Below are 24,771 nucleotides of genomic sequence, written 5' to 3'. Positions count from 1 at the left end.
AGTCTTTACAATAATTCCTTTCCAAGTAGGAACCAAATACATATCAAAATGCTTTGAGTGGCTAATCTAGCCTGACACGGTCTTTCGTAAATGATCAAAACCAATAGCTACGAATTACTTCACACAGCTGGCATTGGAGCTAGATGATAGAAGCTCTTCCCATTCACAAGCTGATAGAAAATATATTTCCTGAATCCTGACCAAGGTAGAATTACTGTAGCCATATCACTGCTAAGGGGAAAGCTTCATTTCCGCTCCATTTCCGCTCCATTGGCCTCCAGCTTTACCTTTGACCTGGGTATGTCCGTTAGGAAACTAATTTAGAGGGGAAAAAGGACCCAAAACAAAAATTGTTTGTCAGATAGGAAGGCCTGTGTTTAGTTTGGGAACATGGCTAACAATGTCCTGACCGGGCCAGACGCACACAGATTATGTTCTGATCTAGCTTCTGAAACAGCATTACAATGGAAAATAAGTGGTGCTTTATCAAGAAAAGACAAACAATTTATTTAAAAATAGGAGTAATCATGTATATTCGTCATGTCTACTATGGAGAAGGCACACTAAAACAAACACATGTACAACATCATATAACAAATAATACAGAAAATATTTCCCTTTCCATTGGTAGAAATACAACATTACTTCAAATAATGTATCTTTTGTGAGCTAATGTAAAATGTATGAAGCAGAAATTGGTCTGTATTTAATCCTCCAACATTGGGTCCAACGCTAGTAAGTGTGTCATGAGCACAAGCTCTGAGACTTAAACCTGAGAACTGTTGTGATTGGAAAGAACGGCATCTTTGACATTTAAGAACTAAGCCATCTCAACTATTCTGGGACTTCAATTTTCTAGTCCTGCGAGCGTTCACTTAATACAACTCCCCCAGATGTAGGAGGATGAAGTCAAATGGAGACCACATCTTCAAATAAAATGGGAGGGAATAACAAAACAATTAAAAAACATTTTTTTTAAAAAACAATCTTCATCAAGTGCATACCGATTACCCTAATGTTCCTTTGGAAAGGTCCTTATCGCGATTGCAGAGATGGCTTATCTCTCCCTTTCCTCTCTTTGGCAGAATTGCTACAGTACAGACCAGAGAGGTTTCTGTGACAGAGAAGAGAGCGAGCGAGACAGCAGATCCTGGAGAACACAGCGCTCATTTACAACTCTCTGCTGCAGCTCCTCACAGGTATACACGGTCACTGAGAATACTAAATGAGGCCACAGCGCAGTCTCCTAGACAGGCTCAGCCATACAAAATAACACACAGATTGGCCTAGAAAAGAAAATAACATCCATTATGTGCAGGGTAGTACTATATAACAAACTAAACAACAATCTAAATGGTTCATTAAAAAACAACTTCACTCCCAAATAGGACGTGCACCATGCAAAGATGTGATCTCAATCCCATTAAATGGAGGCTGGGGTGTTGGAATGGATTAGCTGTAGGTAGGCTATTATTGGTCTGGAGTGGGGGAATAATTCATAGAATAATGGAAGGTACAATCCGGTATTGTTTTAGTCTCTGCTCTAATCCATAATACTATGTTACGTGACGAAACAGCCTGGGCCTCACCAACAAAGGCAACCTACTTCCCTTTCCCATATCCTCCAGTCATTAACATGACTGTATATGGAGTCGGTCTCGGCTGCGCAGAAATCAAAGTGTTTACTGGATAGGGTTTTCGGTTCAGCTCAGATGAAGTGAAAGAGCTGACGAGTCAGCAGCTCGGTGACAATTAGGTTGCACAGCACAATCAACTTCCTCCATTTTTATAGCCCCCATGACCCAAATTATACACTCTTTGGTGTGATTGTAATAAAAACAGGTAATTAGGGCCAAAGCAGGCAAAAGGTATTTTGATCCAAACAAAGTGTAGACTTAGGATATGGAGTGTAAATGCTGAAACTGGATTATTGGTCTGTTACGTGAATTATTGCAAAACAATTAGTGCCGTTTTAACCTCAAGTGGCACTCCTGTCTAACAACAGAGTCCCTTATGGTTGTCCTGAAGTAGGTTAACATCTACCATTGTCCTCTTCACTCTAAAAGCATTTCAGCCCATTCAATTGACTACTCGTACATATGATCTTCAGGCTGTGGTTGGGAGACCTTCCAGGGGACAGACAGCCATTGGAAAAAAAAGACAGTTCCAAGGGATTGGTGAAGTCCTATGACTGGAAATGATCGACAAAAGCTTGTAATATACATTCACTGAAGAGGTCCATGTTGTTCCTTTAAATAAAGAGGCGTAGAAGAAACTTTGGACTAACTAGCCTGGAACATCCTTCAGTGTTGTACAGTAATGTCGGAGGGGCAAAATGTCAAATGTCCACTATGCATAATGTTTGTCTATAAAATAAAATAAAAAAGCCAAGGCGGCAACCATGTGGTGAATGTCACACCACCAGGTAAGGCCTCAAAGGTCAAAGGGAAGGGGTCAAAAGGTCCTGGGGGGTTAAAGGTTGCCCTCGTCCAGCATCTTATTGACACCATCGCAAATCCTCTGCAGGTGGTTGCGGTACACCTCAGAGGGGCCGTAGAGAGCTGCCAGGAAGTCACAGTCTGCGAATTGGTTGAACACGTGGTTGACCCGCGAGTGGCTCTTGGCTGTTAGGTGGCGGTTGATGGCCTGGTGCAGCAGCTCACGGCACTCATTCAGGATGGCGCTCATCACACGCCGGTCGAATGTGAACTCGATCTGGTGGAAGCTGACAGCTGTCATGGCCAGTGTGTGGACCTTCTTCCTGGAAAGGAGACGGTGGCCATTGTTGTTATGCATGATGGCTTAGGTACAGTAGATGGCAAAGGACATCCCATTTCTCAGAGGGCCACTTTTTTTTCTCTCCACCCAACACAATTGTTTTCATTAGGGCTGGAATAAAAACCTGTGCAAATTACAGCCCTCAACAACCAGGGTTGGCAACCCTAATCAAAGACTATTATACTTCTATTAAAAGATGCACTCCAGGATCTTAAGCATAACACATTTGTAACATAGTACACAACTGGATGACTTAGTACACAATTTGATGACGTAGTACACAAAACAAAAACAGGGACCCCTTTCGCCTCATGAGCACCACTTTCAAAATCACTGGCTGAAATTATGCAACAGTTTGAGAGTTTATCTACAGCCATAATTACTAAATACATCAATCATAAATCAACCTGAAGCCCTCGACCAGCACCAGTTCCTCCCCGCTGAATTGGTTGTTGCGGTAGAGGACACCCAGCTTCACCACCATCTTGATGAGGTTCTTGATGATCTTCTGGGCCTCCTTGCGGTTGCGTGTGTACTCCTTGGTGACTCGGTAGAGCTCGTCCAGCACCTCGCTGCTGGTGTCATCAATGAACAGGTTGGCCACGCTCTTGGTGGCCATCTTGCTCATCAGCTTCTTCTGGGCCTGAAGGGCCAGGCTCTTAGTACTGAAGGAGTCCATGATGACGTCTGGAGAGAGAGTGAGAGAGAGGAGGTCATACAGATGGACACTCACTAGGTTACCCAGGTTTATTCGGCCAAAGCAATGTCGCAAAAAAACAAGTCTTTGCGACATGTGTAATGAAGAAATTTTCCAAAGATCGACATTTTTATCTGTTCGACTGCGGTGGATTCTTCTTGTCAAGCATTCTTTATTGTGAAAATAATGATGGAAACTGTCATATATAATAATTGGCGAATAATTTTGAAGGTAAGCGGGGGCACATGGTGTCATCACGTAACTAGAAAAGCTCCACTCCCACATTTCATTCTAAATGCCTAAATCTGTTTTTTCCACTATAACAATTGTTTTTTTTTGCAGGACAAGGATGGTCCCGACTTTCAAGAATGCCTGAATTGATTCGCCTTACTTTTATGGTTGGCTGGCAAGCTTCACCATCCAATTATTTCAGATCTACAGGAGTGCAAGTATGACCATGTCACGGACCGCGGCGATACGTTGGCACATGATAATTATTCGAATATGGCAAATATTATTCCATTATTGCATTCTATCCATGCTGGCTTTCGCGGGTTACCTGAGACATGAAACAGATAGGTGGGATGGCATACAGGCTACCTGAGACATGAAACAGATAGGTGGGAGGGCATACAGGCTAACTGAGACATGAAACAGATAGGTGGGAGGGCATACAGGCTACCTGAGACATGAAACAGATATAGGTGGGATGGCATACAGGTTACCTGAGACATGAAACAGATAGGTGGGATGGCATACAGGCTACCTGAGACATGAAACAGATAGGTGGGATGGCATACAGGCTACCTGAGACATGAAACAGATAGGTGGGAGGGCACACAGGCTACCTGAGACATGAAACAGATAGGTGGGAGGGCATACAGGCTAACTGAGACATGAAACAGATAGGTGGGATGGCATACAGGCTACCTGAGACATGAAACAGATAGGTGGGAGGGCACACAGGCTACCTGAGACATGAAACAGATAGGTGGGAGGGCATACAGGCTAACTGAGACATGAAACAGATAGGTGGGATGGCATACAGGTTAACTGAGACATGAAACAGATAGGTGGGATGGCATACAGGTTAACTGAGACATGAAACAGATAGGTGGGAGGGCATACAGGCTAACTGAGACATGAAACAGATAGGTGGGATGGCATACAGGTTAACTGAGACATGAAACAGATAGGTGGGAGGGCATACAGGCTAACTGAGACATGAAACAGATAGGTGGGATGGCATACAGGTTACCTGAGACATGAAACAGATAGGTGGGAGGGCATACAGGTTAACTGAGACATGAAACAGATAGGTGGGAGGGCATACAGGCTAACTGAGACATGAAACAGATAGGTGGGATGGCATACAGGTTACCTGAGACATGAAACAGATAGGTGGGAGGGCATACAGGTTACCTGAGACATGAAACAGATAGGTGGGATGGCATACAGGCTACCTGAGACATGAAACAGATAGGTGGGATGGCATACAGGTTACCTGAGACATGAAACAGATAGGTGGGATGGCATACAGGCTACCTGAGACATGAAACAGATAGGTGGGAGGGCACACAGGTTACCTGAGACATGAAACAGATAGGTGGGAGGGCATACAGGCTAACTGAGACATGAAACAGATAGGTGGGATGGCATACAGGCTAACTGAGACATGAAACAGATAGGTGGGATGGCATACAGGTTACCTGAGACATGAAACAGATAGGTGGGAGGGCATACAGGCTACCTGAGACATGAAACAGATAGGTGGGATGGCATACAGGCTACCTGAGACATGAAACAGATAGGTGGGAGGGCATACAGGCTACCTGAGACATGAAACAGATAGGTGGGATGGCACACAGGCTACCTGAGACATGAAACAGATATAGGTGGGATGGCATACAGGCTACCTGAGACATGAAACAGATAGGTGGGATGGCACACAGGCTAACTGAGACATGAAACAGATAGGTGGGATGGCATACAGGTTACCTGAGACATGAAACAGATAGGTGGGATGGCATACAGGCTACCTGAGACATGAAACAGATAGGTGGGATGGCATACAGGCTACCTGAGACATGAAACAGATAGGTGGGATGGCATACAGGCTACCTGAGACATGAAACAGATAGGTGGGATGGCATACAGGCTACCTGAGACATGAAACAGATAGGTGGGATGGCATACAGGCTACCTGAGACATGAAACAGATAGGTGGGAGGGCACACAGGTTAACTGAGACATGAAACAGATAGGTGGGAGGGCACACAGGCTACCTGAGACATGAAACAGATAGGTGGGATGGCATACAGGCTACCTGAGACATGAAACAGATAGGTGGGATGGCATACAGGCTACCTGAGACATGAAACAGATAGGTGGGATGGCATACAGGCTACCTGAGACATGAAACAGATAGGTGGGAGGGCATACAGGCTAACTGAGACATGAAACAGATAGGTGGGATGGCATACAGGTTAACTGAGACATGAAACAGATAGGTGGGAGGGCATACAGGCTAACTGAGACATGAAACAGATAGGTGGGAGGCATACAGGTTAACTGAGACATGAAACAGATAGGTGGGAGGGCATACAGGCTAACTGAGACATGAAACAGATAGGTGGGATGGCATACAGGTTACCTGAGACATGAAACAGATAGGTGGGAGGGCATACAGGTTACCTGAGACATGAAACAGATAGGTGGGATGGCATACAGGCTACCTGAGACATGAAACAGATAGGTGGGATGGCATACAGGTTACCTGAGACATGAAACAGATAGGTGGGATGGCATACAGGTTACCTGAGACATGAAACAGATAGGTGGGATGGCATACAGGTTACCTGAGACATGAAACAGATAGGTGGGATGGCATACAGGCTACCTGAGACATGAAACAGATAGGTGGGAGGGCACACAGGTTACCTGAGACATGAAACAGATAGGTGGGAGGGCATACAGGCTAACTGAGACATGAAACAGATAGGTGGGATGGCATACAGGCTAACTGAGACATGAAACAGATAGGTGGGATGGCATACATGTTACCTGAGACATGAAACAGATAGGTGGGAGGGCATACAGGCTACCTGAGACATGAAACAGATAGGTGGGATGGCATACAGGTTACCTGATACATGAAACAGATAGGTGGGATGGCATACAGGCTACCTGAGACATGAAACAGATAGGTGGGATGGCATACAGGCTACCTGAGACATGAAACAGATAGGTGGGATGGCATACAGTCTACCTGAGACATGAAACAGATAGGTGGGATGGCATACAGGCTACCTGAGACATGAAACAGATAGGTGGGAGGGCATACAGGTTAACGGAGACATGAAACAGATAGGTGGGAGGGCATACAGGCTACCTGAGACATGAAACAGATAGGTGGGATGGCATACAGGCTACCTGAGACATGAAACAGATAGGTGGGAGGGCATACAGGTTAACTGAGACATGAAACAGATAGGTGGGAGGGCATACAGGCTACCTGAGACATGAAACAGATAGGTGGGAGGGCATACAGGTTAACTGAGACATGAAACAGATAGGTGGGAGGGCATACAGGTTAACTGAGACATGAAACAGATAGGTGGGAGGGCATACAGGCTACCTGAGACATGAAACAGATAGGTGGGAGGGCATACAGGTTAACTGAGACATGAAACAGATAGGTGGGAGGGCATACAGGCTAACTGAGACATGAAACAGATAGGTGGGATGGCATACAGGTTAACTGAGACATGAAACAGATAGGTGGGAGGGCATACAGGCTAACTGAGACATGAAACAGATAGGTGGGATGGCATACAGGTTACCTGAGACATGAAACAGATAGGTGGGAGGGCATACAGGTTACCTGAGACATGAAACAGATAGGTGGGATGGCATACAGGCTACCTGAGACATGAAACAGATAGGTGGGATGGCATACAGGTTACCTGAGACATGAAACAGATAGGTGGGATGGCATACAGGCTACCTGAGACATGAAACAGATAGGTGGGAGGGCACACAGGTTACCTGAGACATGAAACAGATAGGTGGGAGGGCATACAGGTTACCTGAGACATGAAACAGATAGGTGGGATGGCATACAGGCTACCTGAGACATGAAACAGATAGGTGGGATGGCATACAGGTTACCTGAGACATGAAACAGATAGGTGGGATGGCATACAGGCTACCTGAGACATGAAACAGATAGGTGGGAGGGCACACAGGTTACCTGAGACATGAAACAGATAGGTGGGAGGGCATACAGGTTACCTGAGACATGAAACAGATAGGTGGGATGGCATACAGGCTACCTGAGACATGAAACAGATAGGTGGGATGGCATACAGGTTACCTGAGACATGAAACAGATAGGTGGGATGGCATACAGGCTACCTGAGACATGAAACAGATAGGTGGGAGGGCACACAGGTTACCTGAGACATGAAACAGATAGGTGGGAGGGCATACAGGCTAACTGAGACATGAAACAGATAGGTGGGATGGCATACAGGCTAACTGAGACATGAAACAGATAGGTGGGATGGCATACAGGTTACCTGAGACATGAAACAGATAGGTGGGAGGGCATACAGGCTACCTGAGACATGAAACAGATAGGTGGGATGGCATACAGGCTACCTGAGACATGAAACAGATAGGTGGGAGGGCATACAGGCTACCTGAGACATGAAACAGATAGGTGGGATGGCACACAGGCTACCTGAGACATGAAACAGATATAGGTGGGATGGCATACAGGCTACCTGAGACATGAAACAGATAGGTGGGATGGCACACAGGCTAACTGAGACATGAAACAGATAGGTGGGATGGCATACAGGTTACCTGAGACATGAAACAGATAGGTGGGATGGCATACAGGCTACCTGAGACATGAAACAGATAGGTGGGATGGCATACAGGCTACCTGAGACATGAAACAGATAGGTGGGATGGCATACAGGCTACCTGAGACATGAAACAGATAGGTGGGATGGCATACAGGCTACCTGAGACATGAAACAGATAGGTGGGATGGCATACAGGCTACCTGAGACATGAAACAGATAGGTGGGAGGGCACACAGGTTAACTGAGACATGAAACAGATAGGTGGGAGGGCACACAGGCTACCTGAGACATGAAACAGATAGGTGGGAGGGCATACAGGCTAACTGAGACATGAAACAGATAGGTGGGATGGCATACAGGTTAACTGAGACATGAAACAGATAGGTGGGAGGGCATACAGGCTAACTGAGACATGAAACAGATAGGTGGGATGGCATACAGGTTACCTGAGACATGAAACAGATAGGTGGGAGGGCATACAGGTTACCTGAGACATGAAACAGATAGGTGGGATGGCATACAGGCTACCTGAGACATGAAACAGATAGGTGGGATGGCATACAGGTTACCTGAGACATGAAACAGATAGGTGGGATGGCATACAGGTTACCTGAGACATGAAACAGATAGGTGGGATGGCATACAGGCTACCTGAGACATGAAACAGATAGGTGGGATGGCATACAGGTTACCTGAGACATGAAACAGATAGGTGGGATGGCATACAGGCTACCTGAGACATGAAACAGATAGGTGGGAGGGCACACAGGTTACCTGAGACATGAAACAGATAGGTGGGAGGGCATACAGGCTAACTGAGACATGAAACAGATAGGTGGGATGGCATACAGGCTAACTGAGACATGAAACAGATAGGTGGGATGGCATACAGGTTACCTGAGACATGAAACAGATAGGTGGGAGGGCATACAGGCTACCTGAGACATGAAACAGATAGGTGGGATGGCATACAGGTTACCTGATACATGAAACAGATAGGTGGGATGGCATACAGGCTACCTGAGACATGAAACAGATAGGTGGGATGGCATACAGGCTACCTGAGACATGAAACAGATAGGTGGGATGGCATACAGTCTACCTGAGACATGAAACAGATAGGTGGGATGGCATACAGGCTACCTGAGACATGAAACAGATAGGTGGGAGGGCATACAGGTTAACTGAGACATGAAACAGATAGGTGGGAGGGCATACAGGCTACCTGAGACATGAAACAGATAGGTGGGATGGCATACAGGCTACCTGAGACATGAAACAGATAGGTGGGAGGGCATACAGGTTAACTGAGACATGAAACAGATAGGTGGGAGGGCATACAGGCTACCTGAGACATGAAACAGATAGGTGGGAGGGCATACAGGTTAACTGAGACATGAAACAGATAGGTGGGAGATATTTTTGCGCAATTTGCCTAAATTGGTAATGAAACACTTCAACCACTTAATTTTTATTCTACACTGTAGATCTTTAGAGAAAAGGTGTATTTTTTCTTTCTTTCGGTGTGACATCATGTCCAGCTGTTTTTTAATCGACACAAGATAGTTAAAAGGAAACGTACCGTAGCAGGCAATTGTCACATCTATTTTCAATGCCAACTTTTTAAATGTCTACAAAAAAAACAAAAATCACTGGACAAGTTAATGGAGACATACTGAAGCCCGAGGGTGGATTTTCTTCACTTTGAACTACATACTTAGAGGAAATAACAGATTTATTATTTATTATCTATTTATTATCTGGGATGCATTCATGACAAGATATGGGAAACATCTTTGCCTTTTGCATTTTTGGCGCCAGCAGATGATCCAAAATCATTTTTTTAAAAGAAGAGGAAACAAAGGAAACAGACAGACAATGAACAACTGTTTTATGCAAATGTTCACAACTGATTATTTCCTTTTCTCATCTGGATGAAGAGGCATTGAAGAGTCTTGCTATGGGTGTGCACTACTAGCATCCATTCCGATAACTATGATGTCATGGGACATGAACAACCAGTCCCTACAAAAGCTAGGCTAATCACAGAGATACCAGTGACATGATACAATAATGACATAATCAGATAAATTATTTGACCGTATTAGTGATTTAAATAATTGGATGGCTCACTACTTCCTCCAGCTAACTCAAGACATGACAGTGGTACTTATTGTTGGAGCCAAAGCACATAGAGAGAATCTGGCCGCACATTTGAATTCTTTGGCAATAAAGATAAAACACAGGTTTAAAAAAACCTAGGTGTCATTTTAGATTCTGAACTCAATTTCGATTCACACATTAGGAATGTGACCAAAATAGCTTTTACCACCTGAGGAACATTGATACGGTGTGGCCTTTTCTCTCTCAGGCTGGTACACAGAGGAACACATATCCATGCTTTTATTACAAGCAGGCTTGACTACTGTAATGCTCAACTGTCTGATCTACCCAAGAAAGCTATTGGTCAACTGAAAAACATACAGAATGCTGCAGCGCAGGTACTGACCAAGACCTGATGGAGAGCACACATTACATCGGTTTTAAAAGCTCTGCACTGGCTGAATTTTAAGATTCTTCGATTAGTTTTTTAAATCAATCCACGATTGTGCACCCCAATACATGTCAGACATGCTTTTAAGTTATGTACCCAGTAGGTCCCTCAGGTCCTCTGGCACTGGCCTTTTAACTATCCCAAAGCCTAGGACCAAGAGGCATGGAGAGGCAGCCTTTAATTATTATGCCCTCAGCCTCTGGAATAGCCTGCCAGAGAATCTGAGGGGGGCCGAAACTTTGGACATATTTAAAAGAGATGCTATAACAACGTTTTAGCTTTGCTTTTCTCAGGGTGCTTTTTTATTCTCAGTTTTTATTGTTATTCTTTTGTTTTTTATCCTTGTATGTTTGTTGTGTAGTAAAACATTTATTATTAAAAAAATATATATATTCTGTGAAGTGCATTGTGTTGCATCCATGTCTGAAATGTGCAATATACATACAGCTGGATTTGAAGTTCTGAAAAGCAGCCAATGATAGGGCTGTCTCTAACTACTGGCTGAATACACATTTAGAACACAAAATAGTTGTGTGTGAGGATTGCAAAGGGAACAACCAAAATGTTTCTTCTGCATTTAACCAAACCCCTCTGAATCAGAGAGGTGCAGTGGGCTGCCTTAATCAACGTCATCGGCACCCGGGGAGTAGTTGCTGTTGTGGGCAGAACAGCATGTTTTTTTTTTTTACCTTGCCACCTCAGGGATTCGAACCAGCAACCTTTCAGTTACCAGCCCAACGCTCTTAACAGCTAGGCTAAATGCTGCTACCGGCTAGGCTACCTGCTATAATGTATGCGTATTTGTGAAGAGACTAGCTCCGAGCTCTGTGTGTGTGTGTGTGTGTGTGTGTGTGTGTGTATGTGTTACCTGCCAAATGACAATGACTCAGAGGAACATTGTGGCAGCTCATAAACAATGGGTCAGGAGGCCACAGGCTATCAAATCTTCTGCATTTCCTCAGCCAGATGAGCCCGGGCCCCAGACATTACAGCAGCAGCGCCGCAACAACAGGAACAACGGGTTCAGGTTCAGCCTGCCTCAGCCCCTAATGAAGTAGGATGAGGTTAACCCTGGGTTGGCGCCCCCGCTTGGGTTGTTCCGTGGTGGAGATCTTTGTGGGCTATACTCGGCCTTGTCTCAGGATGGTAAGTTTGTGGTTGAAGATATCCCTCTAGTGGTGTGGGGGCTGTGCTTTGGCAAAGTGGGTGGGGTTATATCCTGCCTGTTTTGCCCTGTCCGGGGGTATCATCGGATGGGGCCACAGTGGCTCCTGACCCCTCCCGTCTCAGCCTCCAGTATTTATGCTGCAGTAGTTTGTGTGTCAGGGGGCTAGGGTCAGTCTGTTATATCTGGAGTATTTCTCCTGTCTTATCCGGTGTCCTGTGTGAGTTTAAGTATGCTCTCTCTAATTCTCTCTTTCTTTCTCTCTCTCGGAGGACATGAGCCCTAGGACCATGCCACAGGACTACCTGGCATGATGACTCCTGGCCGTGCTGCTGCTCCAGTTTCAACTGTTCTGCCTGCGGCTATGGAACCCTGACCTGTTCACCGGACGTGTTACCTGTCCCAGACCTGCTGTTTTCAACTCTCTAGAGACAGCAGGAGCGGTAGAGATACTCTCAATGATTAGCTATGAAAAGCCAACTGACATTTACTCCTGAGGTGCTGACTTGCTGCACCCTAGACAACTACTGTGATTATTATTATTTGGCTATGCTGCTCATTTATGAACTTTTGAACATCTTGGCCATGTTCTGTTATAATCTCCACCCGGCACAGCCAGAAGAGGACTGGCCACCCCTCATAGCCTGGTTCCTCTCTAGGTTTCTTCCTAGGTTTAGGCCTTTCTAGGGAGTTTTTCCTAGCCACCGTACTTCTACACCTGCATTGCTTGCTGTTTGGGGGTTTTAGGCTGGGTTTCTGTACAGCACTTTGAGATATCAGCTGATGTACGAAGGGCTATATAAATATTTGATTTGAGATACAGCTCTAAAGTCAGGGTCTCATTTTATGGTTATAAGTTATGGAAGGTAAGCGGAGCCTATATCTGTGCCTCTCTCTAGCATGCCACACGTCAGTATTTATGCCCGTTAAAGAGAAACATTACATGCTACATTAGTATCTCCTCTAATATAGGTCAGTATCCAAGCAATCTTTCCTCCCTCCAAGATGAAAACAACGTCAAACATTAAGTATTAAAATCCTAAAATGTGATCGGATACTAATCTGACTGCTCATATTCATGAACAGCAATATTTGCAATGTGTTATTTAAGCAATAAGGCCTGGGGGGTGTGGTATTTGGCCAATATAGCACGGCTAAGGGCTGTTATTATGCACGACGCAACGCAAGAGGGTTGGGGCGGCAGGGTAGCCTAGTGGTTAGAGTGTTGGACTAGTAACCGGAAGGTTGCGAGTTCAAACCCCCGAGCTGACAAGGTACTAATCTGTCGTTCTGCCCCTGAACAGGCAGTTAACCCACTGTTCCTAGGCAGTCATTGAAAATAAGAATTTGTTCTTAACTGACTTGCCTAGTTAAATAAAAAGAGTGCCTGGACACAACCCTTAGCCGTAGTATATTGGCCAGATACCACAAACCCTGAGGTACCTTATTGCTACTATAAACCGATTACCAACGTAATTAGAGCAGTAAAAATAAATGTTTTGTCATACCCATGGTATACAGTCTGATATACCACGGCTGTCAGCCAATCAGCATTCAGGGCTCAAACCACCCAGTTTATAATACTGTATAGCAGCTGACTGACTGCAGAATGAAATGTGCCTGCTATGTGACTTCTCCATCTTTTCAAGAATAACATTCGGTCTCCTTTGAGAGTGTCAGCGGGAGGCTTTTTCTTCCAAGGGAGTACCCATGTTACAAACCCGACAAGCTCTCCCTGCAACACTTGTCAGAGAGAGGGACACTCTGCCCCACTATCAGTGGATGTAAAAACCACCACTTTGCCTACCACATTCAATCACAATGTGTCAATGAGAATCTGAACAGGGATGCTTTGAGGTTAGTGACTGTACATCTCAAGACACACAAAGAAAATCTAAAGTTCACGTCTCTCCCTGCTGGAATGATGAAAAAACATTCCGTTTTATTAAAAAAAGACACCTTTCAGAGCCTGGAGAGTGATTTTCAGGTGGCTCATTAAATGTCTCTCCCGTCAGAGAGAGAAGAACGGTCATGTAGTCAGTGGCTGATGACTAATACCTTAATGAAGTAGGTATAAAAAAACATGTATATATATTTTTTTTAAATTAAAAGCCTGTATTTGTCTTCCACCGCAGTCATTCCAAACACTTAACTTCAGATGTAATGGATACTCAAGAGCATCTGAAGTTTTACTCAAAGCAAAAAGAATGACCACAAATTCTTCCCAGAGCTGGCAATCAGAAATGCAGGGAGATCCTCTCTCTCTCTTGATGTCTCGCTTTTTCATGAGATGGAAGGCTTCATGAAAGGATCCTCTTGGGACAAGTGTTTAGAATGATGAAACGATTTTCTATCAAGTATTCCTGTCTTGGAACTGTGCAGTGTGAGTTATGGCCAAATATAAGCTGTTGTGTGAACCGGGCCCAGACAGAGAAAGCTTGGCCAAGCTTGACTCCCATCTCAGCACTATTTATACAGGCAATGCTTTAATGGATTCAAAACAGAACAAGACATGACAGCGACAACATTACTGTGTGTTCAGGCAAAATATACACCACCAACAACAGCGCAATTAATACTCGTTTGTGGGAGCTGGGTAGGCACTCTGGAATGAGAGACCAAATGATGCTGACTAATCAATTGGATTTACAGTTTATCCAGAGAGCGATTAAACCAGTTTAAAAAACAACAACCAAGACCTTAGTCAAAGCAGAACAGGCAGGCAAACATGTAGGCTAAAAAGGCGCACATAACTCATAGAAATGAAACACTACCCCGGGCCTCTTTGGCAGCCAGGGATCCGGCCAGGCAGCGTGCCCAGAAACACTCACCCTTCTGCAGGTGAAAAGTGTTCTCCACAGGCTCCATGCTGAGTGTGGTGAGAGGCTCAGAGAGGGTCTGTGGCGATTGGAGGCCCAAGCATGTGGCCCAAGCTCTGAACGTCTGTCTAGTTACTGGTCAACCAGTCTAAAGTAGCGGTGCGTGAAAAAAAAAAAAAGAAATCACCGGGGAAGACATATTACAACCTGTGATAATTGTGTTGTTTGCTCTATAACCTGTTAATTCATATTCCTTGACACTGTGATATATAGGCCTAAGGCAGAGACAATAAGACACAGTGGCAGAATAAATTCAACCACAGCTTTGTTTTATCACAAAACCAGATATCAACCCCTGTCCAGTGAAGTCCACAAAGCATATTGCATGTACAGTAACAGACAGTTACATGACCTACAGCAAGGTCAAGCAAGATAATGTTTCCGAACACTAAACAACTATTGATTTAGAACCACAGAGTTACCGCAAGTCGCAAAGAAAACAGTACCTGCCTCCACTATTCCAGCACCATTTCAACATAATCTCTGCTTAGTCTACTACAGTGACAACTAAAAGATACCAAAAACGATTTAGTCCAATCAACGTAAGCTAAATATGTGGCTGTCCATGGTTCTGATTTCTGTGTGTGTGTGTGTGTGTGTGTGTGCACGTTCATGCAAGAAGAAAAACATGTTTACTCACCCTACTTGTAGAGAAACACCAATGTCATCCTCTCTTTCATGTTGAGGAAACAGTCTATCACTCTGTCATACAGTGCACACTTTTATATTTTGTTATTCTAGGCTACCAGGCTAAGATGCTTGCTCGCTAGACAAACTTCCATTCATAGGCAACATTAACTAGTTAACATTAGCCTTCTACATCTAGCTACTGTACATATTGAACTTCCCTCCTTTCAGGCTAGGAGCACAACAATGTATGAATTAATAGTTGGATCAGAATATCCATTATAGTCATTGGCCAGCACAGAGAATTAAGTAAAACCACAAGTCCAAATCACTATCTCCATTCATGCTTATTGAGGAAAAGGTTCATTTTAGCTGGCTTCCCTTGACACTTTTTTTGGGTGCACCAAGACCACTCACAGTTGAGCTTGTGCAGTTTAGCGCAACGCTGCTTGGCTCATTTCTATGCTCGCTGGCTTCCTTTGCCTTCAATGGTACGGGCGGCAACAAAGTCATACTCATTTGGATCAGACAGCATCAGATATATGGCCTACACGGAGACAGAGGGGGCGCTATTTCGCTCGCTCGGATGCTTTCTCCTGTGAGATACATTCAGCCTCTTGCAAATTGAAAGAAAATAATAAAACACAATGACAAAAAATAAATAAAATAAAAATAATTTCTACTTTTTGGGGGGGAAGCCTGGCATCCATGAATACACCTCACTGCCTGTCAGTCAGGCTAGTATGATTGTCAGATGAGAGAGCCCCAGTGATTGGATACACCCCGAGCTCCCTGTCCTGCCCACTCAGCCTCAGGCTCCACCCCTCCTAAACCACAGGACAAATTATACTAATCCCCACCCATTCTCAAGGCTGCTACCCCCAACTCAAAACTAGATTGGCTGGCAGAAAACCTGTGTAGAAGTTTCCATGAAACTGAAAATAACTCAGCAGGTCTGGAAATAGGTCTGGAAATATTGTATCTACATGACTTCAAACAAGGGTTTATATTATTCTGGAGTGAATAATATGTTTTAGCCTACATACATAACATGAATTCAAAATAAGGTAAATGGGGGAGGGGGAAATCCCCATAGACTTTTTCAGTACTGTAACGTGTCTCAGGAACTTAGATTTACAGAAATGTATGATATTCCTCTTATCTACAATAAGAGACAATGCACAAGAGCGATTCCACGCCGGCACGGCCCAAATTTTTGTTGGGCTCTCTCTGATTGAATTTATGTGAGAATTGCCAGAACAGTGGGAGGAAGGATGCTTAACATTTGTATTACAAAATCATGAAAGTGGCCATTTTAGACCTTTTTTTAGACCTACAGTGAGTGGGGTCTAAAAAGTGGAGCAAAAATGAATATATGAAATAATTAAAATACTAAGCCATATTCTATGCTAAAAAAAATTGGGGAATTGTATTATTTTAAACTAATACAATTGCTCAGAGAAAGAAATGTTTAACAAGTAAGATGTTTTTCTTCCTCAAAAAGATACACCCTTGTTTTCAATACCTCACCATGCGAGGATAGTGGCACTGAGACTTTTTCTAAAAGAAAAAATGTATAAGATTGGCAAACCATAATTTTCAGACTCAAATGTCTACATGTAAGACCCTACGATCTGTGAATCGTACAGATAACATCTTGGTGTCTTTATAGTGCGCTCTAAAATATAGAGTATGGCTATATTCTGAAAAAAAATTTTTGCATTCATTTATTCAACAAATATAAATATTTAAAAAGTACCCTTTGTGATTGAGCTTATTTTTTAGACATTTTATGGACAATGTACTCTTCAAACACATCAAATTTCCAGGTTGGGCTCTCTGCTACTTTTGAGGAAATTATCTATTTTTGTACATACAAATTGACATGATTGGTGATTACACAAATCAAAGCCCTCCAAATAACCAGCAAAGGGAGTTCACTTTGAAGCCATTTTCCCCATTTACTGTGTTGGTGGTGCTCATAAAATGTATCAAATCGTAAAAGTAGCAGAGAGCACTCACTGGAAATTGTATATATGGTGCGTTCGGAAAGTATTCAGACCCCTTCACCTTTCGTTACAGCCTTATTCTAAAATGTATTAAATTGTATTTTTCCCCTCATCAATCTACACACAATACCCCATGATGACAAAGAAAAAACAGGTTTAGAATTTTTTGCAAATGTATTCTAAATAAAGAACTGAAATATCACATTTACATAAGTATTCAGACCCTCAGTACTTTGTTGAAGCACCTTTGGCAGCGATTACAGTCTCATGTTTTCTTGGGTATGACGCTACAAGCTTGGCACACCTGTATATGAGGAGTTTCTCCCATTCTTCTCTGCAGATCCTCTTAAGCTCTGTCAGGTTGGATAGGGAGCGTCGCTGCACAGTTATTTCCAGGTCGGTCTCTCCACAGATGTTCGATCTGGTTCAAGTCCGGGCTCTGGCTGGGCCACTCTGGCTGGGACATTCAGAGACTTCTCCCGAAGCCACTCCTGCATTGTCTTGGCTGTGTGCTTAGGGTCGTTGTCCTGTTGGAAGGTGAACCTTCGCCCCAGTCTGAGCACTCTGGAGCAGGTTTTCATCAAGGATCTCTCTGTATTTTGCTCCGTTCATCTTTCCCTCAATCCTGACTAGTCTCCCAGTCCCTGCCACTGAAGAACATCCCCACAGTAGGATGCTGACACCACCATGCTTCAACGTAGGGATGGTATTGGCCAGGAGATAAGCGGTGCCTAGTTTCCTCCAGACGTGATGCTTGGCATTCAGGCCAAAGAGTTCATTCTTGCTTTCATCACACCAGAGAATCTTGTTTCTCATGGTCTGTGAATCTTTAGGTGCCTTTTGGCAAACTCCAAGGGGGCTGTCATGTGCCTTTTACTGAGGAGTGACTTCCATTTAGCCACTCTACCATAATGGCCTGATTGGTGGAGTGCTGCAGAGATGGGAGAACTTTCCAGAAGGACAACCATCTCCACAGAGGAACTCTGGAGCTCTGTCAGAGTGACCATCGGGTTCTTGGTCACCTCCCTGACCAAGGCCCTTCTCCCCCAATTGCTCAGTTTGGCCGGGCGGCCAGCTCTAGGAAGAGTCTTGTTGGTTCCAAACTGCTTCCATTTAAGATTGATGGAGGCCACTGTGTTCTTGGGGACCTTCAATGCTGCAGACATTTTTTGGTACCCTTCCCCAGATCTGTGCCTCGACACAATCCTGTCTCGGAGCTCTATGGACAAATCCTTTAACTTCAGGGCTTGGTTTTTGCTCTGACATACACTGTCAGCCTTTCCAAATCGTGTCCAATCAATTTAATTAATTTACCACAGGCAGACTCCAATCAAGTTTTAGAAACATCTCAAGGATGATCAATGGAGACAGGATGCAACTGAGCTCAATTTCGAGTCTCACAGCAAAGGGTCTTAATACTTATGTAAATAAGGTATATGTTTAAAAAAAAACTTTGCAAAAATGCCTAAAAACCTGTTTTCGCATTGTCATTATGGGTATTGTGTGTAGATTGATGAGGGGCAAAAATGATTGAATCCACTTTAGAATGAGGCTGCAACGTAACAAAACTTGGAAAAAGTGAAGTTCTCAGAATACTTTGAATGCACTGAATTTGTAGAGTATATTGTTTAAAAAAAAGTTTTTAAATGAACTTTTGACATATTAACAAATGAATCTACTAAATTGTATTTCAGAATTTAGCGACACTAAGGGGGTTTTCACATATGAAATTCAGTACCCTGGTGGGGTTTCCTGGAGCATTATTAGTAAAACGCACATTATACATGACGTTAGCTAGCTAGCTTGTTTACAACGGAGAAAAATGTTCCACGCGATTAGGGGCTGCTGCGTCACAATACCTGGTATTTTGGTCCTGGATCTTGGACCCACTACTCACGCAGGTCCAGGATTAATTTCAGCCAGCCAGAGTTCACATGCTTTATAGCGCTCTCAGGGTACCAAACACTACAGGATCCAGATCATAAGGGGATATGTGAAAGCACCCTTGGTGTTTTCTGTATCATATACAGTTAATGGGTCATTGGGTCTAACAGGGGGCATGTACAGGTCTAAAAAGTTCCTAAAATTGCAATGTCATGGTTCTCAAAAATGGTTTGTGTTACAAATTTAAAAAGCATATCAAACGTCTTTCCTCCCAATGAAGTTTCTATGTGAGAATTGCTAGAACAATCTGAGATAGCCTGAAAATATTTTGGGTATGCTGGCATGGAATCGCCCAAAATGGTCTTGTAAGATGTAGTTGTGCTTTGTGTAGAGTCTGAACTGATCACCTCACAATCAGCTATTCACATGAAACATTTCCACTGTCTGGTAATGAATTAGGATTACTGGCTGCTGCATATGTATCTTTCGTCAAGGTTTTCTTGGTCTGCTCTTGAGGTGTTGCATAAAAGTGGAGGTGCAGTTTTGAATGGCTGTATGTGTGCATGCGTACATGGTTGTGCAGGTATATATCGTGTTTGAGTGGGTCTATTTGGTGTGTGTGTGTGTGCGCAGTATGTACCTCGGTGTGTTTCAAATTTTAATGTCACATGCACAAGTACAGTGAAATAGCTTTGCGAGTGTGCGCGTGTGCCGTCGCTCTCTCATCCTCCCACACTGTGTCAGGGTTTGTGCACGGTGCCTAATAGGGAGACGGTGCCTTCACTCACAAACCATCCTTTTTTTATTGTCTTCTCAGATCTAAAAGAGCTTGCTGCTGTTTAATAATGAATGTGGCTTCATAAAATGTATCACAGATTAACAATTGATACAACCAATTTAAAAAATAGACCAGGGTAAGAAGTTTGCCGTGATGCCACAGGTGAACCAGGAACAGGGCTGAGGGGCCAAACTCAAACAACATCAGGGACAAATGGTGGAAAATAATATATGAAGAATGTGAATGAATAAGGTGGGCAACCAGGAAATGAAATGTGCAGGTGTGATGCAGCAGTGATATCCATGTCATAGATAAGTCCGTAAAGGTTGAAAGTAAATACAAGCCAAAACCTGGGTAAGACAATAGCCTCATAGATAAAGGTAGATGACTTCTAGATGAACAACTCGCCTGTTGCGCTCACACACACACACACAAAGTCATGTGAACATTAAGACATTCCCACTCTTAATATGTTAGAATCTGAAGGACCAAGGGACATTATTGTATATTTTGATTTAAAAAAAACATATAGATATTTTAATAGTGTGTTCTATTGTAACATTGTAATGATGTTGATTGTTTTTTGCCCAGGGACTACAGATGTAAATAAGCTCTCTAGCTAAATCTGGTGCAATGGCATGTTTTAATAAAAAATGTATATAACAAAGCAAGTCAGTTAAGAACAAATTCTCGTTTACAATGACGGCCTACCCCGGCCAAACCCGGACGACGCTGGGACAATTGTGCGCAGCTCTTTGCAACCTGACAAATCAACATAAATAAAAAATAAAAGAGAAACAATGTCCCTAATCTATGTAATTTGTCTCTAGTCTGTCATATATGGTCTACTTTCTAGGTAGGATAAGGGAGGATTCACTGCCCTTCCAAGGGAATGTGGACCTATTGTTTTAAGTTTCCTAGGTAACAGCTGAAGCTGCATGGCCAACTGAACTTTGCAGTCTTGTAATCAGGTGAAACATCTCTGTGCTGCTCTTGTCAATGAGTTCCATCGCCACAGGAATAATCATACATTTCCAGCAGCGCTTGCGTGGCAGAAATCATGACAAACAGGTTCAACATCAAGTCATGTTAAGGAAATTAAGCTGAGGACATGACCAAAGTAGACCTCAGTTCTCAGTTAGCTGAGCAACCAAACTCTAGCAGTAACTGACCTACTTGGTTGTCAGCCATAGCCAGCAAGGGTAGCAACATACATACAGTACATACACAGTGGGGTAGCAACAATAAATCATTTCTGGTTAAAGCTGCAAAAGGCAACTCATTCAAGGCTGCAATTCATGCAAACGTTCATATTCTCCTTTTACTAGTGAGATGAACATAGTTAGTGCTGTATGATAAATTGTACTACCTGCCAGAAGATACACAGAGAGGGCATTCATACACATACTTCAAAGAGAATGAATGGCTTGTGCAGGAAAGAATATTTGGAGCATGTCAATTCAGCATAGTTTACCTCAAAACTATGGGAGTTGAATTATGTTTATATAGGCTTACTATGTTTGAAAATTCAATAAATAAGACAAACCCTAAACTACACCATTCATCACGATTGTTAAAATATATATATTTTTAAAGTTAATTTCATATTGTAAAGCTGTCTTTCAAAACTCATACTGTATATTAATATTAATCAAACAAAGGAAATAAAAATCGAATTCTAAATCTATATATTCTACAATATCGGAAATAAAAATCGAATTTTAAATCTATATATTCTACAATATCGTATATTAATGATTGAAAATCTAATGATATTACACCCTTATTCAGGTTGTGGGCTAGCTGGGCACCCCTTCCTTGACCCAATTCTTCCACCTCCCCCACCCCTCCATTGTATAGTTTCAAAGGACTAGATAGCAAACAATACTACGTGTTTCTCAAAGACTTAAATCTTTATCATTCAGTAAAATACCATTAATTTACCTTTCCTTCAAATCAAACCGGATGCGGGGTGTGAGTCAAAACACCGCGGCGTACACTGCTACAATTTGACAATTTAATCTAGGATTAATCTCGAGTCTTCATCATGGCAATCCATAGCAAATCCATGTACAGCTCCATGAATCGGACCTTCGTCTTTCCTCGAGAAAAAGGCTCTTCTCAGTCGACTTAATGTAAATGTATGTTGTATTAGGTGCTATTGTGTAAATAATTGAGTGTTTTCTTCTCTCCCTGTTGTAACCCGACTCCTACTCACAAAAAGTTTCAAACTTGAAGGACTTCGAAAATTCAAGATTGATGGTATTATGGACCAATGGAATAGCCTAGTAAGATTGACCAAACCAGTCATACTGTGGGAAAAGCCATTTATAGAGTCAACATTCCGTATCCCCCTCCCCTTTCGGTTTCCAGTAATTATCCTCATCTTTCTCTGAAATCCAAGGTTGAGAATTTCCCAAATAAAATGGCATTAGGGGAACAATGAGCAGGAACTATGGGGAGTTGGTTAATGTTATAAACAAAAAGTCCAGTGGACTACCCAATTATTTAATCATAACTCATGAAGATTAATATTTGACCTCATTAAAGGAAAATATTGCCTCAGTAGCTGAGTTGGGTAACTTTATTAATCACAAACGGATTTATGTAGAACACAGAGAGAGAGAGAGAGAGAGAGGGAGAGATTGTTAAACCAGACATTAGGTGTTTAACAGCAGATGTTTTCTGGAAAGGACAGCACAGTTTTTCCCCTGGTCTATGAAGTGATGGGTTTAGCAGGAATTCCAGAGGTTATGTTGTTCATTGTGAATAGCATGTTTTAAACAATCAACAAGCCATTTTTTCTGTTATGGACCTGATAAAAATGAATATAAATAACTGATAAACATTCAACCCATATTAAAAATAGGGCTATTTCAAACAGATATTGTAGGTTACATGCATAATCTTAATCTTATTTATAGAATATCGCCACATTCATATAGTTAGTTCATAGGCTACTCTGCAATCCAGTCATCCATAATGTTATTGATTTTTATGCTTATTGTCATCCTTATCACAGCATTCCTGCATCCGCGTGGTGCATTGGGTTGTGTTAATTCGATGGCAAGCTTGTTCAGGAGCGCCATTTAGTGGAGTGTTTGGATATTGCCACTTTCTAACCAATGACAAACTGCAGCAAACATTGACACACTGCAGGTCATCTTTGAGCCACACTATAACCATTGAGATACACACTCTATTCAATTATCATGTATCCTACATAGAAACACCCATAGAAAGGTGACCGAATAATGATTCAACTTACATGTCCTCTGTGATTACTTGGCAAAAGACAAAAAACATGTATTAGTGTATACAGCAACCAATAGACACACATGAGCATGAGATATGTAATTTTAAGATACGTAATTTACAAAAATAAACTAATGTAATCAAATTTGGTAAAAAGACAACATTTCAACTGCAATTTCCCATGCGCCTCAGCAATGCCGTGTTCAAGACCTCTCGGAACTCGGGAAACTTGGAAATTTCCGACTTGGAAACTCATTGTGGAAAAATGAGGTTCCCACTTGGAAAGTATCAGAATCAACCAATGTATATATGAATGGACAAATCCATAGATCACGTGACACCATTCATTCCAATGTGAAGGCTCTTGCCACAGATTTCCTACTCGGGAACTCTGCAGGCCTCTTTCTAGAGCTCCGACTTTCCGACCTGAAGATCACTGATGTCATGATTTGAACTCGTATTTTCAGAGTTCCCAGTTGTCTTCAACGCACCATAAATCGCGCATTGAAGCCAAATAAAGTTGGTCAAGTGACGTTGCAGGCTAGCTCAGTGATGCCCCTCTCATTGAGTTATACTGTTTTCAAAAAAATTGGGAGATTAAAAAAATACGAGGTCATATCATGACATCAGTGATCTTCAGGTCGGAAATTCGGAGCTCTATAAAGAGGCCAGAGTTCCCTAGTTGGAATTCCGAGTTGGATGACCGTTCAAATCAATTTTCCCATTTGATTCCAGTTGTTTTGAAAGCAGTATTACTCAAGTTGAAGGCCAGCTGGGGTGGTGCAGGCTTCCATTAGCAACTAAACTGTCCTTCAAATCAAATTGTATTTGTCAGAGATAAAAGTAACAAATAATTAAAGAGCAGCAGTAAATAACAATAGCGAGAGTACTGTATACACAGGGGGTACTACTAAAGAGTCAATGTGCAGGGGCACCGGTGTCGACGTAAATGTGGTAATATGTACATGTAGGTAGAGTTATTAAAGTGACTATGCATAGATAATAACAGAGAGTAGCAACAGCGTAGAGGGGGGGGGGGGGGGGGGGGGTGCAAATAGTCTGGGTAGCCATTTGATTAGATGTTCAGGAGTCTTATGGCTTGGGGGTAGAAGCTGTTTAGAAGCCTCTTGGACCGAGACTTGGCGCTTGCTGTGAGGTAGCAGAGAGAACAGTCTATGACTAGGGTGGTATAGAGGTCCTGGATGGCAGGTAGCTTGGCCCCTGTGATGTACTGGGCCATACACACTACCCTCTGTAGTGCTTTGCGGTCG

The 24,771-nt window shown here is 43.0% G+C and overlaps 1 protein-coding gene across 1 annotated transcript; it reads right to left on the bottom strand.

Moving 5' to 3' along the window:
- Positions 1–476: 476 nt before the first annotated feature.
- LOC115108218 (tumor necrosis factor alpha-induced protein 8-like protein 1) lies at positions 477–22,533 on the bottom strand. The gene is made up of 3 exons (XM_029632306.2): positions 22,190–22,533; positions 3,186–3,465; positions 477–2,761 (listed from the first exon to the last, which is right to left on the bottom strand). Exons 2-3 carry the CDS (start codon positions 3,455–3,457, stop codon positions 2,473–2,475), a joined length of 561 nt encoding a protein of 186 aa, XP_029488166.1. The 5' UTR covers positions 3,458–3,465; positions 22,190–22,533; the 3' UTR covers positions 477–2,472.
- Between the last annotated feature and the right edge of the window lie 2,238 nt (positions 22,534–24,771).

The sequence above is a fragment of the Oncorhynchus nerka genome, linkage group LG24 (genome assembly GCF_034236695.1).
Source record: "Oncorhynchus nerka isolate Pitt River linkage group LG24, Oner_Uvic_2.0, whole genome shotgun sequence".
In the NCBI taxonomy this organism is placed as follows: Eukaryota; Metazoa; Chordata; class Actinopteri; order Salmoniformes; family Salmonidae; genus Oncorhynchus; species Oncorhynchus nerka.
This window is presented reverse-complemented; position numbering and strand designations above follow the sequence as displayed.

Bases quoted from the DNA above. Each gene is read 5' to 3' on its own strand.
- LOC115108218 (XM_029632306.2), bottom strand. From the start codon at position 3,457: ATGGACTCCTTCAGTACTAAGAGCCTGGCCCTTCAGGCCCAGAAGAAG. The intron at 2,762-3,185 runs GTTGATTTATGA...TCTCCTTTCCAG, and splicing joins GTGCTGGTCGAGGGCTTCAG to GAAGAAGGTCCACACACTGG.